The sequence below is a fragment of the Syngnathus scovelli genome, chromosome 6, assembly GCF_024217435.2.
Source record: "Syngnathus scovelli strain Florida chromosome 6, RoL_Ssco_1.2, whole genome shotgun sequence".
Taxonomy (NCBI): domain Eukaryota; kingdom Metazoa; phylum Chordata; class Actinopteri; order Syngnathiformes; family Syngnathidae; genus Syngnathus; species Syngnathus scovelli.
Window position 1 is genome coordinate 16,182,652 of NC_090852.1, and position 20,620 is coordinate 16,203,271.

The 20,620-nt window shown below is 44.4% G+C and overlaps 1 protein-coding gene across 3 annotated transcripts; it reads right to left on the reverse strand.

Moving 5' to 3' along the window:
- Positions 1 to 1,605: 1,605 nt before the first annotated feature.
- si:dkey-82f1.1 (DENN domain-containing protein 2A) lies at positions 1,606 to 20,611 on the reverse strand. 3 transcript variants are annotated; one of them, XM_049723617.2, is made up of 21 exons: positions 20,447 to 20,611; positions 19,432 to 19,571; positions 18,502 to 18,648; positions 10,927 to 11,013; positions 9,103 to 10,068; positions 8,364 to 8,491; positions 7,099 to 7,211; positions 6,314 to 6,511; positions 6,151 to 6,244; positions 6,038 to 6,088; positions 5,781 to 5,962; positions 5,216 to 5,325; positions 5,057 to 5,126; positions 4,894 to 4,971; positions 4,144 to 4,284; positions 3,921 to 4,069; positions 3,134 to 3,311; positions 3,023 to 3,064; positions 2,458 to 2,923; positions 2,281 to 2,367; positions 1,606 to 2,152 (listed from the first exon to the last, which is right to left on the reverse strand). In XM_049723617.2, exons 4-21 carry the CDS (start codon positions 11,010 to 11,012, stop codon positions 2,121 to 2,123), a joined length of 3,171 nt encoding a protein of 1,056 aa, XP_049579574.1. In that variant the 5' UTR covers position 11,013; positions 18,502 to 18,648; positions 19,432 to 19,571; positions 20,447 to 20,611; the 3' UTR covers positions 1,606 to 2,120. The 3 variants fall into 3 exon arrangements, with proteins under 3 accessions (XP_049579574.1, XP_049579575.1, XP_049579576.1); XM_049723618.2 differs by lacking the exons at positions 19,432 to 19,571; positions 20,447 to 20,611 and having other exon boundaries at positions 2,458 to 2,742; positions 2,818 to 2,923; positions 18,502 to 18,849; XM_049723619.2 differs by lacking the exons at positions 10,927 to 11,013; positions 19,432 to 19,571; positions 20,447 to 20,611 and having other exon boundaries at positions 18,502 to 18,855.
- Positions 20,612 to 20,620: the final 9 nt, after the last annotated feature.

The window sequence follows — 20,620 nt, forward strand, 5'->3', positions numbered from 1 at the left end:
CATTTTTTTTATCCTATCATCCAATGCTGGATCCAATCCCAAAGGCAGACTACACCCTGGACTGGTCGCCAGTCAATCACAGACCACATAAAGCAGAGCAACAGAAGAACTGAACCCACACTGGCCGAAACCAAGTCGGGCCAATGTGCCACCACACACACCATAAGTGTGCGTTAAAGCCCTGCAATTTCCACAAATTTTAAAACTATATGTGCGTAGTTTTTGGAGGGTTTGCTTTTGTTTGTTTAAACACAACATGGAGTTAGTTTTAACTTAAAAATGTGTATCTGTGTTAGATGTGTGTACAACATTAGAACATGACTTAGCAACTTTCTTTTTTTATTAATTATTAGCAACCGAACTAAGGATTTTTTTTTAATTAACTGTATATTACGTCATTACTTCATCCGCCATTACTGAGGCAGCCTCAGGTGTTTTAATTAACTACGTCACGCCGAGCGCCGGCGCGGGAACGCAGCGAATTCTGGAAATTGTACGCCATACAAATAAGGCCAAAAAAAATAATTTCCTTCCACAAAGTTTACACGGCTAATAAGCAATAATGTGAGTCCATTAGAAAAAAAGTAGTCCAAAAAACTTCCCGCCGAGTAAGCCAGCCAACTCACGACGGGGATTTTAAAATGTGTAAAATTCTATTTTAAAATGAAATTCTAGTAATGTGGTCAACAGGAATCACCGTTAACGGGGAAATAAATTTAAATAATGGCTTTCCGTTACATTTGAGAAACTTTAGCCTGGTCAAGATGTGTCAAACCCGCGCTTACCTGCTGGGAGTCCTCGCAGGTGGATCAACAGTTAGCTAACTTTTTTTCTCTTTTGTTTTCTTTTATTGTTGTGCAGCCGCCGAGTCTCCTTCCCGGTGGGGTTTGTTTGAAGCGCGAGCAGAGCAGGAATTTGTGGAATTAGCCGTGGTATGACATGAAGCCTGGAGAAAAAAGCTCCAGAAAAGACCGCGGGAGGGGAGGCACGTCTGACCCGTCCCCGCGTCATCGTGGTGGGGGTGAGGAAAGAGGGAGGGGTCGGGAAGGGGAGGGAAGGGCAGGGGAGGCAGGCGCTTTCATTATGTGAACGCTGAGAGTCAAACATTCCCAGTCAGATGTCTAAAATATGTTAATATTGTCCAGTCATTGTTGATATTATATTTTATGTTTTGAGACAAACTTTCTTTCCCCAGAAAACCTTGGGGGAAAATAAAAATATTTCAATAGATTTTCACGATTTATTTTTTCCCTAAAACTTGCTCTCCCCTTAGTTTCTTACACATATTTACCAGATGATTTTTTTTTTTAATATAATGTATGAAGTAAATATCTATACCCAAGGTCCTTGGACTTTTGTGAACGTTTAGGGCCCCCTAGCGGTTAGACTAGGAACTGCTGCTGCCCAGTTCAGAAGTTGTAATAGGCTTTTTTGCTGACTACGTTTTGACAAAACCGCCCTAAGAACGCAAAAAGGCCGGTTTAATCTTCTGGAACATCATAAATTTATTTGGGGTTAATCAGAAGCACTGCCCCCTTTGTCTTGTGTGCACTCTGCTTCAAATACAAAAACACCCAAGTCCAAATCAAAGTATTACTCATCAAATACAAATTTACAACTTTATTTATAAAGTTCCATTCTCAAAGGTTAAGGCAAACCCATGGATATTGATTGACCTACCACACATTCATTTTCTGCTCGTCTTCACATTTTCCTCCTCTACCTTTCGTTTGATGGTAAACATACAAAACAATTCATTAACAAACAACAGACCGCGTCTAGACCTTGTTAAATAAAGTCTATGAACAAACTAGATTTCTTTACACAGATTACATTTACTTAAAAAAAATTAAAAAAAAGGATATAAATTAAAGTGAAGCCTCCTGTTGAAGAAGTTGTAGTTATGTCAAAACTTCTAAAGGAAAGAGTTGGAATGTACGAGTTGTCCAGAAAGTTCCTGAAATATTTACACTGTGCTTTGCTTTACACTGAAAGCTCATCTGGGGTCAGAGTTCACACATAACTAGGAATGAGTTTATTCCATTATAAGGTTCCTGCTTTCATTTGAAAACGACCCTTTTTATTTTCGCCGCCTTCTTTCATCATCACATCGCCAAGCATCACTTCTTGGAGAGGAATTTCATCTTGTTTCCTACATAAAAAGACAAAAATAAGAAAGATAATTAGAAGAAAAAAGTTTTTAGGTGCAGGGGATAAATGACTGTATTAAATAATCCAAAATATTTTATTCTAGACTATTTTGTGGACTAAAAATCTCACCTAAGCCTTTTAAAAATTTGTTGACTCGTCGCTGTTCACTGCCAGGAAGCGAGTCAAGGTACTCCTGTGCTCGGACCTCAAACAGACCTAGAGGAAGGAGGACACCATTGGTCACGTTATGCGTCATATTAAAAAAAAAAAAAAAAAAATCTGTGTTGGTATTTGTTTTTCTCATACCTCTGAGGCCCTGTCTGCGCAGCTCCCTCTCCTGGATGAAACCCGTAAACATCTGCGTCTCCATGAACACCTCCAAGAACCTCCTCAAACTCTTGGAGGCGACCGCCTTACGAAAGGCCTCCCGTTGAAAGGAGGAGCAGGTGGAAGAGGAGGAGGAGGAAGGAGGGGGACTGGGTGACTCGTCCTCACGCTCTAAGCCTCCCATGAAGATGGAATAATGGCCGACCATCTCCACAAAGAAGCGCACAAATGCCTCGGACGCCACTGTGCTGAGGGAACTGGAATCTGAAAAGGGAAAAGTGAGTGCTGCCCCCCCATTTGACTCCTCTGTGCTAAAGAAGATTAAGGATGGAGGCTCACCACTGAGCAGGTCTCCTTTGTCCGAGGCCAGCTCCCTCCTCTTCTCCAGAACATGTTCCAGAGCTGCCTGCAGCTTGCGGGGAAGAATGGAGTCCTCGTCGTCCATCTATAATAAGGCGGGGGAAAAAAAAAAAATCTCACATTAAATGAAATAAATAAAAAACACACAACATGTGGTCCAATCGGTTATCTTCAGGTGCGTTACCTGTCGTAGGAAGCGGCTGTTGCCGAGGTCGACGACCAGGACCTGCGAGGAAATACAACTTAGTGGTTCTCCCCAAAATTTTACATTAAGTACCACCTTATTTATTCTGACCTCCTCTATAGGAAGCTCTTTAAGTCGAGGCAGAGAGCTGGAGAGCAGGCCGACGATGAACGGTGTTGGTGTGCACACGATATCCAGCATGGAGGGCGGCAGCACGGGAATATACGTGTGCTGCCAGGTGAACGGGTAGAGGAGAGCCACCACGGCATGGCAGCACTGCGACAAGGTACTGTCAAGACACAACGGGGAATGTTTAATTAAACAACTGACACGTCATAAATGACATTTCCACCACATCATTCAGGATATTGGACATATTGTGCAATAAATTTGCCCGCAAATTGGTGATGGTGAAAAGAAAAAAAAGTGCAATTACACAATTTCGCCACGAGAGGGCGGCAGACTACACTGGCTCAGTGTAAGGAGCTCTTTGTCGTTCAAGCGGAAAAAAATGAGTGGAAATATGCACTGTTAGCAAGAGTGGAATGCTGTGCTTGGGGGAAAAAAAAAGGTCCAGCAGCACGCAGCTCGCTTCATCTTTTCACATCTAATTCATGAAAAACATGTTGTTTTTATTAAATCCTGATTAAATGGCCGCTGCTACTGAAGCTGAACCAGGTGTGGCACAGCTTGGGGCCACTATGCTACTCTTTAACGCCTGGCGGATTTTAACAGCTTTAGCGAGCTGTGTGGTCGCTTGACTCTTTCTACTCTGGCATCCATGACGGTTTTCCAAAGAAGTCGCCATTGTTCCCTCGGCGACCGAATAACAGCGGCATTCCTTCCTCTCGCATTTGTTAAGTTTCTTGAGGATTTGCTACGACACGCTGCGGCCAACCTGAGCTTGTCTGCGGTGAAGATGACCCGGCGCTCCAGGAGCAGTGAGGCGAACACTCGCAGGAGCAAACGTAGACTCAGCGAGGAGAAGAGACACTCAAAGTCGACATGTTCCAGTCGAGAATCGGAAGGCCGACACAGCTCGATCACCTGCGAGCGAAATTATGCGGGGGAAGTGAAAAGCGGATGCGAAGGTGACGGTAATACCGTTGACCTCATCTCACCTCTGTCCCCGAGCCAGGCAGGAAGTTTTTGACACTGATTGTTCTTCCCGGAGCAGGAAAAGGAGCCTCCATGATGCCTCTCATGAAGGGCTGCACCAGCGCAGGTGAGATGGCTCTCCTCTTCTCCACCTCGTCCAGGATCTGGCAACATTCAATGATTTGTGTTAGTAAAATGCAAACAATTGATTGACAATTGATAATTGACTTTTGGGTATTTTCTGGATTTTTTTTCCACCGTAGAATCCCTTTCGATCATTTTTTGAAGGATTTTTGGAGTTTGTACATTTTTTGCAGACTTTGCCGCCCCAAAGAAAAAAAAAACTAGCTCCGCCAGTGTTGCTACCTCTTTCCAAATTAAAATTTACAATCTTTAAAGCACAATTAAATGTGATATCACCCGCCCGATTCAGTGGTCGCATTCTGCAAAGCACAAGGACCACTTCAAGGGCATATTTACTCGCCGCTTTAATTAAGCGATGCTGTGCGTAAACATTTCAAGTGGAAATGCCTGTAAAACTTTCATTTCCACTGCTGCAACCACAGCAGCTGCACATACACACACACACAGACACACACACGTGTGACGCGGTTCCGTGTTGGAGTACGAGGCCGGCCAGGGAATACAAGACCGCACACGGGGGCGGGGTGTGGCTCTGCGGGCGCAGAGGGTGGTCATGCTGCTTCACTTTAACCACTTGGATGTTGAAGTGTTTTTTTTTTTGTTTTTTTTTGCATGTGCTTGTACTGTACCTTGGAAAAAAGGTCAAAGCAGCCCAGGCGGCTGACGATGCAGTAGACCTCGGGGAGCCTTCGGCCTTTACCACTGGGCTGGAGATAGAATTTAATAGTAATCAATCCAGATCTGTAAAACTACTTCCATTTTTTTTTTTAAAAAGTGTGTTTTGGTACATACCAGCAATCGTCTGCAGTAGCCAAATCGACGACTTCCATCCTCGCCGGTCAGCACAAATGAAAATGTCTCACTGAGGGTATGAAAAAAAAATAATGTAAGATGGCACTCCCAGAAAGAAAAGCAAATTTATCATCTCATCTTTTGATTTCCAGTTTGCACCTGGGGAAGTTATCAACCGGCGCCCAGTCTTTGGCGTCAGGGAAGCAGAACTGAGGGATGACCTTCAGCTGGTCTTCTGTCTCCCGCATGAACTTGAAGCTGCGTTCAAGCTGGATTGGAAAAAGCAACAAGGTTATCATTATATTTTCTCTAAGAGCGCTTGTAATAGCCTTAGTCTTGTTTGATAAGCGCTTGCGCTGCCAGTGTCAACTCTTGCGGTGGTTAAGTGCTCAAGCATGAATGAAAATTGGAGAATTTCATTCATTTTTTGGGCCGTAGAAAAATATCTGCCAGGTATCATAAACTGGCAGGTTTCATTATTTTAAGGAAAATTATTTTCTGTTTTGGGTATTTTTCTTCCAGCATAATTTTTGTTTGGTCATTTTTAATATAAAAGAATCCTTAAAAAAACAATCCGATTAAATTATTGTAAACAAAAATAATAATAATAGAATTAATAATAATGATAATAATAATAATAATAGTACTTTGGAAAACAAATTTTTTAGAGATATGATTGGCAAAAATGTCGCTTGCATGTTTGTTTTTAGTGAATCCTGTTTACTTTAAGAGGGAACTGTTGCGTGACTTCCGGCAGATAAGGAACTCCAGCTTTGGTCTTGTGGAGGGCCACCACAATGAAGTACTCAAAAAGTTTTCTGTCCTCCATCAGATCCCTGTCCAAGGTCCGGTACCGCCCCGTCTGCCTCAGCATGGACTGGACCGACACCAGCCTCTGGCTATGAGCTAAAAGATAGCAAAAAAAAAAAACGCATGAAGAAAAGACTTCTTTTCTGGTCTAACCCGAGCGCCGTTTCTCACCTTTTAGCTTCTCCTCCGTGTCACTTTCTGACTCGCTGTTCTCGTCGGTCACTACATGAAAAAACAAACATGAGATGTCTCCGGGACAGGAAAACTTTAAAGTGACGCCTCACCTCTCCCTGAGCTGGACTCGGTGGACTGCGACACCTTCTTCATGCGCTTTTTCCCTCTCCGAGCCTCGAAAATACTGTTGATTTTTATCACCATCTGCAAAGAGAATCCATTTTTGACAAATTGATTTCGGAAAACATTTTGGGATGTAAAAGAAAGCGATACCTTGGGGATTTTCCTCCGTCGCCGGTTGTACGGGTCCCCGGAGAGGCAGGGGGTGTCATCGGGGCTGCTCGGCGTGGACGGCGGGCTGACGCGTGACGGTGAACACACGCCAGCGTCCCTGTTGGTTTTGCGTAACTCCAAGAGTTTGAAACTCCGTCGCTCGGAGTTCTGCCTGAAGAAGCCAGGCTTGGAGCACAACTGTTGGTGCACGGAAACTTTCACTTAGGTTGAGTGAGAATCCAGATCATTGATTGGAAGTATTATTTTTTGCGAGATTAAATCAAAGCTTATGGCTCTATTTGGTTGTTTTTCCTCAGACGCGGTGTTTTCTTGTAAATCAAATTAAAGGCACAAGATGGGGCCAGAAACTTTTTTTCTAAATAAAAATAAACTCACATTTACCATGAACATGTGTCACCTCATAATGACTGCTTTAAAATATATATATATATTTTTAAAATATAAATTGCAAACTGCCCTTTAAGTAGAATTACAGACAGCCAAAAAAATACTGGCTCAGAAATGTACTTAAATGTAAAAGTAAAAAATTATATTTATTGTACAAGTACCTGCAAGTATATTGAAAATAATTTCTATCTGAATGCTTTAAAATGTATAACAATTATTTTTTAAATACAAAATATAAATATTGTATATTTATGGTAAAATGATTGTACTGTAAATATTGTAAAAATATTACATTGTACAAGTACCTGCAAGTATATTTAAAATATTTCATAATAATATATAATTATATAATTATGTATTATAATTATAACAATAACCTTAGTCGGAGTGTCAGGAATGGGTGAGGAGGAGGCAGGTGATACACATTTGCTCCCGAGGCAACTTCTCTCCAGCTCGATGTCTTCGTAGGGATTCTCCTTAGATGGAGGGTCTTCGGGAAGAAAATAACAACAGAAATATTACGAAATCGCCTCTCCGAAGATCACCCCCAAAATATTTCCATATCAGCCAGACAATTCCGACTCCAGATGCGCAGAGAGCAAGCAGACACGGCGTCGTGCTGACTCAGCTCATTGCGGCAATGAAGCGAACCAAGCGGCCAAGAAAAGTAGCGTTCCCCTCCAGATTTTTATTGCGCCTCATATTTTAACAACCCCTAATAACGCGACCGTCTCTCGACGGATTACAACTCCAAAGAGAAAATCTGCGTCTCATTCTGGGGACCAGTGAGTTATTACTCTTCTTTTTGGATGTGATATATGAGACGTTTTTTGCGAGCGGGAGTTGAAAGGAAATCAAAAGCCGGACGGGGGAAATGATGTGGCTGGCGATGGTGTCATCCGAGAAAATCGAATCATTATAGGTGATGTCATACCTTACTGTACAGCCATTGGAAATGCTCCAATGCCTTCAACTGGCATGAATTTGTTCTCTAATTTGTCATCAGTCAAAAAAAAAACCATCAAATGTTGCGTAACATTTATTCGGCCGAGTGGTTTTTTTTTTTCGTGCGTGCTGTGCACATGTGGCTTTGCATCAGTCTCGCAGGAATGTGTCAGCATAATGATGACACTCGCTTTCCACTCCATCTGGAAACACTGATAGACATGAAGACATTACAAGTAGGGAGGGCAAACTATTTGGTGTTTTGAGGAGGGTTCATAAAAAAAATTGCCATAAGATGTGTGCGAGAGACTAGCGAAGGGGGAAAATGAAGCTTCATAATGCTTCATGAACCAGTTGAGGTTTTTTTCCCCTCTAGATGGCGCTATTGATGTGTTTTTATCCTTGTATGGGGTCAAAAAAATGATTCATGAAGTAGTAATGGCTAAAAAAATGCCAAGTCTAATGGTGCCGTGGCTCTCACCCAATAAAATGCCTCCTCCCGGCTATCTCAACTTTGACCATACGCGAGCGCCCGCCGCCATTATATGTTATGATATTAAACAGGCTCGAGGTGGGGTTGCTACAACACCGCAGACAATAAGGCAGGAATGTAGGTCAGGTTTTGGCATCTCATTTTTAATAAAAAGTGGAGAAGCGTGGCTTCAAATTAAAACCAGAGCAAAGGCGGCTTATTTACCGATGATGTCCTCGTAGACATTCTCCTCCGATAAAGTGCGTGCGAGGCCCAGGCGGGACTGAGCGTACCAGTCGACCCTGCAGCTTTCCGAGGACGACTGGAGCAGGTCTTCGAATTCGTAAGACTTCCTGAAGCGGACATCAAAACATCAATATGATTATTAAAAAAAACAAAAACATTTACGATCATGTAGTGTTGCACAAAATTCCCAATATGGGTCTGAAGTTGAAAACAAAAGTTGAGAAAGTGCAGCCTCCACATTGGGTTTGGAATGTAACCGATCCGAGCCAAGCTTCAAGTGCACAAGAATCCAGGTCATGGAGTGGGGGGCGATCTTTTGCATATATTGTGCAAAATCATTTCTTCATAACATGTGTACAATGTGGTAGTTTTCACGCCAATTTTTTTTTTTAACTCATTCAGTGCCATTGACGGTTATCGACGTCAAAGATATGAACTGGGGTGGCAGTGAATGAGTTAAGAAGCCTCTTGACATGGCTTCAAAAGACCGAGTGAGTTATGTGCACGTTCCTTGCATCCAAACAGTGAGCTAATTCTGTGGCTTCGAGGAACTGAGTGATGTCACCGCCACGCTGTTTGTGATGTACGGCAGATGTTGCGATAGATGTCCGAGCAACTGTTTGTTTGGGTTGCGCGGGTCATCCAAACATCCGATTTCGCCTCGGAACCAAAATTGTGCAACTTGTGGATGTTCTCGCTAATCCGTTCCGGTTCTTACCTGTTGCTGCTGTGGTGGGATCTGTCCGTCCAAGGTCTCCTGCAAACTCCAGGAGGTGGGCAGGTGGGTAGAGGCGGAGGGGGGATGGAAGGCAAAGGAGGCAAAGTCCTCTTGCCTTTACAGGAACCGCCGAACCCCGAGACCGGGGTGGAAGGCGGCGTGTGGTGCTGGAAGGTTCTCTGCGGTTTGGGCAAAGGGTTGATGGACGGAGCGCCCGGCTCGCTGTATACGTTCTCACCATCGCCCTCTTTCCTCCACCTGGAGCCGACTGTCCCGAAAATTGGTTCGGTGAGGCGCCTTTCTGTTTCCTCCAGCTCATCCTTTGACGGCGGGCAGAAGTAATTCCCCGGAAACGCCAGCGACGTCCCACTCTGGACGTCTTGTGTTGCTCTTTCCAGTTTCTTAACGTGAGTTAAAACAGTTTTCTTGTCTTGGGGTTGTTGCGTCGCCTTAGTAGCCCGCAGTCCTCGCTCCAGAATGATTTCTTTGTCCTTGTTGCTCAGGCCTTCTGGAGATTTAGTCCTCACATCCCCGCCGAGCTTTCCGGCATTTTCTTTTCCTGAGTCTTGCCTGTCCCAGCTTACAAATCTTTTGCTGTTTGTCCGTTGGACCTCCGGAGGTTTGAATTCCTTTTTTCTGACTGACTCAATTTCCTTCTGCGTGGTGCTTAGCGGACAAGCCTCCACTGAAATGGCTTGGCTGGGCTCCTTTTTGCCCTCCCATTGGGAGATTTTATCGCGGATACTCGCGGCCCTGACTCCGACTTGGCCCTTATTCAGCTTGCCGCACTGTCCGTTCTCCACGTTGGGAGTCCTCGGGGCGCTGGCCGTTCTCCTGTGAGTCAGCATGCTGCCGGGAGGACCCGAGTCCCTCTTGTGTCCGTCCCCTGGTAGCCCACACACCTCTTGGCGCCGGGGCACCGCAGACGACGGAGTCTCCCCAATCTTCAAGCCGCAGCAATGGAGTCTGGAAAACGAACAGAAATCGAAATGAACATCTGGTGCTTGTGAGTCAGTCCAAAACGATTCCGAGGTCACGACTCTTACTCGGAAGGTCAAAGTTTACAAGCTGGACACAGAGCCACGTCGAAGTGACAGAGGAGACAAAACGACCCAATAAATAAATGAATAAATAAATGAAAATAAAATGAAATAACCTAAATATAAAGAAATAAATCAAAAAATAAAGAAAATAAACTATGGCCGGCAAACAGACGGAACTGAGTAGGCCGAGTCCAAACAGCATTTGCTTTTATTAGTTTGGCTCGCTCTCCTTGTTTTCACTCCCCTCCATGTTGGCAATTTTTATAATGAATGAAGCAACAGATGGGGGGGGGGGGGGAAGTAGGTCAAACCTTAGTAGCTGCGGGGGGTTGAATAAAGGTAAATTTATGATGAGCCAAGCATCTTCGAACAAAGACGTTAAAACCGGCAATCCGGAATACTTTTCGGAAGAACCGAGATGGGGGTCATCGAGGGCAAAGGGAGGGGTGAGACCAAATAAGGACACAAAGGACCAGCTGAGCTAACACTCAAGGAGCAGAATGATTAAATCTACTGAAACCTAAAAAAACATTTGACTCTTCTTCCAGACATTGCCTTCTGTCAACGCAAAATCTCTTCATTGTAATCAAAATAACACTAATGAGTATTAAAAAGATGACATATGGCAACAGTGACAGGATGACAACAGATGGCCGACTAGCCCCCATTATAGTTTACGTCGCAGATTTGCAGGAATAAAATAACCATTCTGCATCCATCCCCCCCCAAAAAAAAAAAAAAAAATCCTACGTCCAACTGCTAAAAATGACTTACGACCTACCCGTTGACTGATTGGTAGATAGTGTTGTCAGTGTTTGTACAGAGCAGCAGCGCCCTCCCACCAGTCATTGTGCTAGCAGCTGGCATCCTGCAAGAGCAGACAAGAGAAGAGCAGGAAAACTCCTTTTGTTTACAAAAAATTCAAGGAGACACAAGCAGGAAATACAAACGAACATCCCAGACATGATCGGCACCAGGCGACCAATCAAAGGGACAAACAATTTTTGCACTATATTAAAGTCAAGCCTTGAAACAAAATTTGTTGCTAGTGAAAGTCCTTTGTGAGATCTTATAGCTTTACAATTGTCTCCTCCAGAGAGAGCCACTCAGATTTTTATCATTAAAGCATGCCACAGCTCATTTGGCTTAAGCCCCGCCCCCCTACACAACACCCGGGTGTGCGTCAGGCATCGACTAGCTGGCCTGCAGGCCCAAATTATTTTCAGATGTAAGCTGGGCAGAGGTCACATGTTTGAAGGCAAACATAGACTTGATTTTCACTCTCCTTCTCTGTCTTGAATGACTTTAATAACATCAATTCTGGACTGGGAAACATAAGGCGGGTGTTCTCGAGAATGTATGAAGAACCTTGGTAGTTTTTTGGGGATCGTATGGACAACGGAAAGATGCGAGGGATTGAAAATGGGAGATGGGGGGGGGGGGGGGGGGGGGCGACTGGGGTTGTCAAAACTGAAAAGGAAAGTGGATCTTGGAAAGAATAATACAAGTCTACGGTGGCGCTACAAAAACAGCGCACGCTTCCAGTCAGTCCCGGTTCAATGGTTGGGGCCCAAAGGCCAACAGGAGAAAAAAAAAATAAAATTATCTGAACGTCAAAACTTTAAATCAATTCAAGCCTAATAAAATGATTTATTTAAATGCACTTGAGGTGGCGTTTGAACATGTTTCGGACTCATTCCTCGATACTTGCTAGAACCTGTCAAGGAGCACGTCTATTTATATCCGATTGGCCGGTTTTACAGCTTTGGCTCGCTCAGGAAACGGCAGCCATGGTGACCCCGCTAACCCCTATAGAAAGATGGCCGTCATAACAATGCGTAGAGGGGTTAAGGAAGCTGGCTGAGGCCAATAAAAACTTGACAGGAAACCTGCAGAAGATTTGGATCTCCATTTGGACTCAAACAAACCAACTGACTTGGTAGCGATTTTGAGAAGCGCCGTTACACCTGCTCGAGCTCCGTTTCACTTGACCGAGCGATCACCTGAGAGAACGATGACGCTCCCCGAAAGATTCCGCATGCTCCATTGGCTGTAAAAAGACAAGCGCCGACTCGTGCCAACGCGCCAGTTTCACTCGTCAATCTTCATGAAGCTTCGAGATTGTTGTCAGTGATTCGGTTCTCTCCCCAACAGCTGCTTCTCATAACCATCCGAGGCTCCATCACACCAGGAACAGCTAAACGTGACTTCATCGTCATGCGCTCCCCCCCACCCCCCACTCTCCTTTCTGCATGCCTAAAAAGGACAAAAGTCGCTGGCTGCATTTCAACACTTTTGGTCAGACTCGGAAAGCAAAAAAAGTGCGGTTTCACGTTAAAAAAAAAATAAAGTTGAGCAACACGATATGCCATAATTAGATTCATATAATGTAAAAGTGGGGATAAGGTTTATTTTCTGTACTTTCTTCCTGCACCCACACCGAGTAGAGGACCCCCATCCTTTAAAGATCTGGTCCGCTTTGTCCTTGTCTGCTATCAACTTAATCCAACCCTGAATGTTTGGCCAAGTGTCTTTCTTGCTCACCGTTTTTGCAGAAGAAGCAAAGGAAGGCTGGACGGTAAAGGAAGGAAGGGACATATGTGGAGGAGGAGGGGGGTGGGGGGGGGTCGGGCAAATAAACAATGGAATTTTATCTGGGCTCAGCAGTCTCCTTCGCTCTTTTTACGCTGCCTGTTTGGGTCTCTGTCCTGCTGGAGGGGCCCCCGTTGCTTTCCCAAGCTGATTTCAGAGCAAGGTTTTGGCCAAGAGCCAAGCAGGCCAACTCTGCGACTGTTCTGTACCTCTTGTATGTGTGATTAATTGGAATGGGGACCTTTTATTGGATGGATTCCATCCAATGATGCACCCTGCAGGCCAAGACACAGTCCAAAACTATTAACGGCACCCGTGTCTCGCTCTCCATCTTCTAGCAGCTAGAAATAAACTATATACAACTCAGGTGCTGTGATTCTGAGCTTACGTGGGACATGATGCTTCCTCTCATTGTGTCCGTGGGATTTTTAAGAATGGGCGAAAAGATGACCTCAAAGAAGGCGTAAACAAACACCAAATTATACACCAGAGGCTTCTGATCCGACCGAGCGCCACGACAATGCGGGCTTCTCATGATCGCCGCATAATGAACGGTTATTTTCTTCGTTGTCTTTACACCAGCAGACAGAAGAGACGTGTTTTGTGTCTTGATGGAAATGCAAGTTCAAGCAGCAAAGAGAGAAAAAAAATGTTGCTTAAAAATGGGCTTTTTGCAAGGTTAGAGAAGATCTACAGAGAAGCCTTTGCACCTGTCAAGAATTTACGGATGGTCGTCCCGAAACTGGCTAACTTCGATTCCAAAGTCCGCTTTGTGTAAACGGAGCGGCTTGCTAGCTAATGATGTACTTTCGGGAGATAAGCACAAATGGGAACAAACACACCGAGTTTGCAAAAGCTGACAATTACTTAATGCTCATTTTGAGATCGGAAAAATCTATAAAACCAGAACCCTGTGAAGGTAGAAAGAGAGGAGGACAAATTTATTAGGCAGAGCAAACAAATCTCTTCCTGCTCTCCATCTCGGAGATCACGTTACATCTTGCAGATGCTGAGTCGGCTCCTCCTCCAGTCCCGACTGTCAGAAAAGATCCCGTCGGCCGAGCCCTTAACTCATCCCCGGGTCTGCTCTCAATTATCCCACTGGCTCCACAAAATAGGCGCCCATGCCAACGGTTTTTCAGGGCCCTCCTCTAAACCGCTCTCACGTTGGCCCGTTTAAGCTCATCCACAGAATTTGCCTGTGTCAGATTAAACAACTCGCGTTATGAGACGTGCGCAAAAAAAAAAGCTTCAACCGAGAAAAATGGATCAACTACAAAGTTCAATGTAACTTTACGGGCAATGGTGGAAATAACATTTTAATATAAATCTGTTAAAAAAAACTACTATAAAGATTGATTAAACAAAGTCTTCACTTTGAAACTATTCTAGTAAATAAAGAAAAATTAAAAACCACTGTACTGTTTGATGAAACAACTAATCAACTAGCAGCTAGCTAGAGTGCTAACATAGCAGTTGACATCAAAACTTGCCAAACAAACAAATTTGACAGATTATAAATCTACTATAAAGATTAATTAAACAAACGCTTCACTTTTCTATTCTATTAAATGAAAACAATGAAAAACCACTGGACTGTTTGATGAAGCAAATGGGCCAGTCAACGAACAGCTAGCTACAGATGCTAACATAGCAGTTTACATAGAAACCAAAGTCCGGCTCTTTCTGTGGTGCCAAATTTGCTTGACAGAAGCAAAAATTCTGCTGGCGATGATCCCCACCTAACATGACAGAGTAAAATCACTAACCTAGATGGCTAACCAGCATATCAAGCTAGCTAATGCTACATTCCATTGACGCACTTTAGAATTCTGATTTGAAATGGTCATAAGTTTTCTCCACAGCCAGAGAGAGCCTGAAAGTAGACCTCCGAGTCTTTCCGACAACCTGGCTTCTTGCTAACATTATCCTCTGGGCTCCGGATCAAATTTCTCCTCCAAGCCACGGTCTCTTTAACAGAGCTGCAAACTGCTCTCCATCGAACTTTGCTTCCTTGTTGCAAATTCCCACCAGAGCTCCCTCGCAGGCCCGTTGCTGCTCATGTCTGAGCCCAAACACAGATTTTTGTCATTCCCACCCAGCATCCCGGGGGAGCTCGATGAGGCGAGAGCTTGGGAAAGTGCACTTCCGGAGTGTAAACTCCAGAGTCAGAGGCGACGTTTTTGACCTCCACACACCCGCTGACCAAAATCGACGAGACTGAGCCAAGAAAACCGACTGAGACGAATGGAGACTGGTGTTGTGTAGCATGACTCTCGGTTTCTCTGGGAATGCCCCGGTTTAAAAAAGACAAATTTGTGCCGATTATTTCAAAAACAAGCATCAGTAATACAGGTGCAACGATTAATCGGCAGCAAATTGAGGATCAAATTAAAGCTCCAAAAAACAAATGGTACAGCCCAAGTCATCCATGCCATGTATACTGTCATTCTCGTTTTTATTCAAGCAACTGATTCAAAGCATTCATTTTTCGAAAAACCGCGTCTGGAACTACTTAACCGACTTACAGCGTTTCCATATCAAACATTGTGGCGCGCAAAGTCAAACTAGCCAAGCATGCGCTAACCTTTTCCCATTTTGTTTGGAATGCTCTCCGCAATATGGCAAACCGGGACTAAATCAAAGAGCAGCGGGGCCACTTTTGAGGTCCACTTTGAACCCGGATGGCCGCATTCCTTTCCAGATGGCGCCCGCAAGCGGGCCCGGGCTGCTCAGCCAAGCCTAAATGTACGTTCGCGATCCTATTCCGCTCCTCCAAGTCGCATACAAGTGTTTAATGGGGTGTGTTTGCCGCCACATTGGGTCGCAATGGGCAGAAACTGAACTGGTATGTGTGTGTTTGTGATGTTTCTGGCGAACGACGCAAAACATTCCGGCCATCGTACTGCAAGTGACGTTGCTTTTGCATCTCTCTTCAAGCTTTGAGATCAGAACATGGAATTTGTCAATGCATCTGTCTAAGATGTGGATATGTGTGTACAGTAATATGGTTAGCATTAGCCATGTGTGTGTGTGTGTGTGTGTGCAGATGTGTGTGTGTGGGTGGGTAAGGGGTTCCGGGAGTTTTTGATCATGACTTGAACCATGGCCATCTGCCAAAATGACAGCCAGACAATGCCCCCCCCCACTATATCTGGATTCTTTGGCCGTCACCGCAGGACGCGTTCTTTTCAGGATGTCGCCGTGGCAACAGCGGCACGGTCTAGCACGCCGCCCCGCTGAGTGCCCGTCAAAAAGTAAGTTCCTGTCAGGGAAGCAAGGGTGCGAAGGGTCGGAACCTCCTTTGGCACTTCTGTCACTGTTTTTGATTGGAAAAGAATGGGGGGGGGGGGAACAAACAGATTGCGCCCACTTGACAAGCGCATGCAGACAAAAGTATTGGGACGGCACATCTGGACATTCCAGTGCAAGAAATGGAACAACTTGTGGAGGAGTCTGGCCCAATATTTGAAGGGGTTGAGGTCTTAAAGGTCATTTTAAATCAGAATGCAAATATAGCGGTGAAAATTACAACCTTAACATGTCTTAAAAGACAATAACAAAAACCACTGTGAGATTTCTGGATGACTAGTGGAGTCCTGTGACTCATCACAAAAAGATCATCACTTTCTCCTCCCACCAAAAAGATGATTCACTAACTTGTCAAGCATCTGGCCTTACTTTTTTAAATTCCCTCTTGCACACCGTGCACATAGATGTGTGGATCTGTATATGCTTTAAAAGCATCCGACAATTTGTAAACACTGCAGTTAGTCACTGGCTCTGTTTTGAACGTAAACAGCCGAGCCACTCCGGCACACAATGGCTCCGCTCCAGCCGGCCGTGACGAGATTGCGGCCACTTTATGACAGTCTCGCAGACAGTCCCTGGCTTTTTATCTCCACTTGTGTAAACCGATTCTCCACTGTCAACTTGTAGCCTCAAGTGAACACACACACACACTAGTGTGTTGCAAAAGCCACCATTTTTTTTCTGGGCCATCCGATTCACTTTTGAAAAGTGTACAAAATCTGTGTCCCAATTTCAAAGGACTCCTTGGCTGCAACGGGGGGTAGTAAATCAAATGTCCCGCTCCTGTTTTTGGTCGTTAACAAATCACACGAAATGAGCCAAAGAAATGAATTATGTTGGCTGAGTGATAAGAATCTGGTCTGGGTCTGCACTTATAGGACATAGCAGACATTCCTGATAGTTAGCTAACGGGGGGAAGACAACGTCCCTTGACGCTCGCAAAGATGGACGCGAGATGCACAGCTGCTTCGATGTTCAATATACTAAAGGAAACAAAAACAATCTTTGCTCGTGTCGCAAATGTAGCGAGGAGGGGAAAAATAAAAAATCACTCTAAATGCCACATTGCATGATAATCTGATAATCTTTTCTTTATTTTTTGATAACTTTGATTGATATTGTCTGTTTGCATCGGGCCATTTTAAAAACTGCTGCCACCTACAGGACTGGAGTGCAACAGCACTTCCTAGCATGTAATCATTTTTTCATTGTCTGACCATGGCAGTGCTCGCTAACAATGTAAATGTGCATTAAAGTGTTGTTGTAGAAGAGTTCAAAGAGAAAATTAGAAAAAAAATGAACGCCACATTTTTTCAAGTTGAAAAGGAAACCACATTTTCTACACGCACGGTTTAGAAAAAAAAAATACATATGGACGGCATTAATTTCTTGCACTGTTGGTTCCTTGAAGCGGATTGTGTGTGTATTAGTCGGCGGTGATGTCACGTGAGCTGGCTGCAGATGGCGAACAAAGCCCTAAATGCTAAAAATGCATCGCTTCCTGTGCAGTGGCGGCCAGATGTCATCAAGTGACTTTTGCGTGAGTCGCAGCGCTCCATCCGTCAGTCGTTTGGACTTTTTCCATGTGTGTGATCTGCTCAAATATTTGCCAGGTGGGGGCCTTGGGTTGGTTTTTTTTTTTTGTTGGAGAGCGAGAACTATGCATACTTTGAAGTAAGGCCTTTATTTGTCCAAATAGGTGATACCACTTACGGTGCTGAGTAGTAGAAGATAGAAGTGCCTGACATTAGTGCCACTCTTCACTTGTTGGCATCAAAAGCAAAGTGAGTACTTTGTGAAATTAGGATATCAAAATTTCAGAGCTCAAATGAAATAGTCTAGAAAAATTTGTTAAAAAAAATACACTAAACACAAATTCTAGCAGATTTTTGTTCCTCTGGACTAAAATAAAGTGTCATTGCACATCCACTCCAGTAGGTGGCAGTAAGCTCTCATTGACAAAGTGTGCACAGGTCATAAACAATGTTAATTAAGTTATTCAGCAGACTTTATTTTGTTTGTTTACTTTATTTTTAACATGAATACATATTAGGTCGGCATTTTTGGCTACGCGAGTCGAATTACCTGAAGCAGCAACTCCCGCTCGCTCCGCGGGAGAGCTTTCCACGCTTGCCCGTGTCTCCTCGCAACAAGGCAGGCGCAGGGGCCCTGCTCAAAGTGCTGCTTTTGTTCACTGCGAAGAATGCTCATCCCCGCTCAACACCCCCCCCCCCCCCCCTTTTCTTTAACCTGCCAATTTGTGATGGCTTCAGCATGCGCTCTGACTTTTATCCAAATGTTTTCATCTACACTACGGGGCCAACCATTGAGAAGATGAGGATGAAGGAAAACAGTCCAAATCAAAAACTGAGCATACCATCCGTATTCATCCCACCCAGGTCACATTTTCATCCATCTTTGAACACACTCTGAAAAAGAAATGACTCCTGACCTTTCCGAGCCGGCCCAGCCCCGATGAAGCGCTCCCGCGTTCGTCCCTCATTTGGCGTAAACGGAGCCAGCAGAAGGCAGCATCCACGTCTCGCATGGCTCTCCTCACTCCGTATGCCCCGGCGCCTCTCGGCAGGCATTCCAAAGCCTGTCCCGCCGGCCCGGGGGTCGGAGGAAAAAGAAACACAAAAAGTCAGGAAAATCCCTCCTCCCGACCAAAGCGCGGCCTCAGATGTTGACAGCCTTCTTCATTTTCCTTCCACTTTGTCTGTAACTTCTCTCAGTGGTGATGCCTCCCTCTCTCCCTATCTCTCTCTGTTTCTCAAAAGTTTTCCCAGTGGCGCGTTCCTCAGGCCACCCCCCTCTTGCCTTCTCTCTCTCTTTCTCGCTCTATTTTCCATCATCACCCCACTATTCCTCAACTCCTCCCACCGCAACCTAAACCCCCCACTGCTGAACTAATCTGCAGCTGGACAGGGGATTGGAGCACGAGTTGTCAAGGAAACCAAAGTCCCCCCCCTCCAATTCCAAACGTTGCCCTTCCTATTTCCTACTAAAACGTGCCGCGCGTTTGTTTTATTTACTTGGACTGGTCATCACCGGTGACGAGTGCTGATGAATGCTCCATGATACCTCTTTTAGAAGATAGCTGGCTAGTTGGCTACCTTGCAAAATAGCCAACTTGTAAATAAATACAGTCCTGCAAAATTTCATCAACATACAATTTATCAAATGGGTGTTTTTTGTTTTCGTACACATCGGAGACAGAACATCTCAACGTTTCATAAAGTCTCCATTCCTGGTGATCCCTCAGCGCAAATCACTGACCCTGCCTTTGAAATAAAAGCGAGCACTAAAAAAAGCCTGCCGTGTCCATCAATAGCTGGAGGAGGAGCTGGTGGGAGTAACATCTGTTTGGCATCGATCCCACCTTATTGTGTTGCAGTCAGTGTCCTCAGTCAGGTCTCCAGCTGGGATTCCAGGAGTGCACTGTCCAGGGGAATGACCCGTGACTGGGAAGATGGTGAGACCGGGTTCCCGTCACTCCTTGAAGGTTGCATGCAAGAGCTCCTGTAAAAGCAGAGACAATACAAATCAACATTTGGCCCCCGCCTCTTCATTTCCTGTTCTTAATGACCAAGAAGCATTTGCCCGCCGTAGCGATACACGGCTTTGAAACACCAAAGTGACTTCACGGGGAATTATAGTCAGGAAAAAGGAGGATCCACTCAGGAAGTTGTGCTACTTCCACTCATATCCACAACATATGGAACTACAAAGGCTCAGTCTGCTGTTTTATGACCAATATACACCTACGCTCATTTGAACCATAATTGTCCTTTTAAAAACACATTTGGACCACCACGGAGTTTTATGTTTAGGCCTAATTTTTATTTGCTGCAGTGAATTTAGGACTTACAAGTCTGAAGATTTGGGGTTGGGATGGGTCTTTCTTCCAAACACTGTTGTCGAGCAGCCATATAGCATCATGCTGGCAAAATTGTTTGTTAAAGGTAATCTGTGCTCATAATGCAGCTCTCCTTACCTTTTGGCTTTAATAGCCTAGCTGCCAAGTCATTTGGGTGGGTGGGCAAACAATTTGGGTAGGGTGACGACATCTTGTGTAACGTGCACAACGCATCGTTACCAGACTCATTTTAAGATTTTTTTTTTTAATTACAATTGGTGGACAGGGATTCACGCCAGATACCCAACTGAGACTTTAAATTCAAATGACAAATAATAGACGTAAAACAATAAAACCATAAACATATGCGCTCCATATTTTGGCGGTTTGTTTATAGGGGGAGGAAAGTGTCAGTAGAAAAAGAAGTTCTGGGTATTTCGTCGCTATCTGTCGGACAGTCGGCGTTATTGCACTTTTAAGTAGTTTGCTGGAAACGATGAATGATATATAATTACATTTTTGTGGTTATTTAACTTACCTTAGAAGGAGAAAGTTCGTTAATATTCTGTCCATGGCTCGTGCGTCGTCATTCTACCTGTGTTGACCAAATTAACCTAGCGAGCTCTATTTATTTTTAAATATTTGACCTTAAACACAAAATGAATATTAATGATTAATTATGTTCAAAGAAGGAACAACTATGCGTATAGAC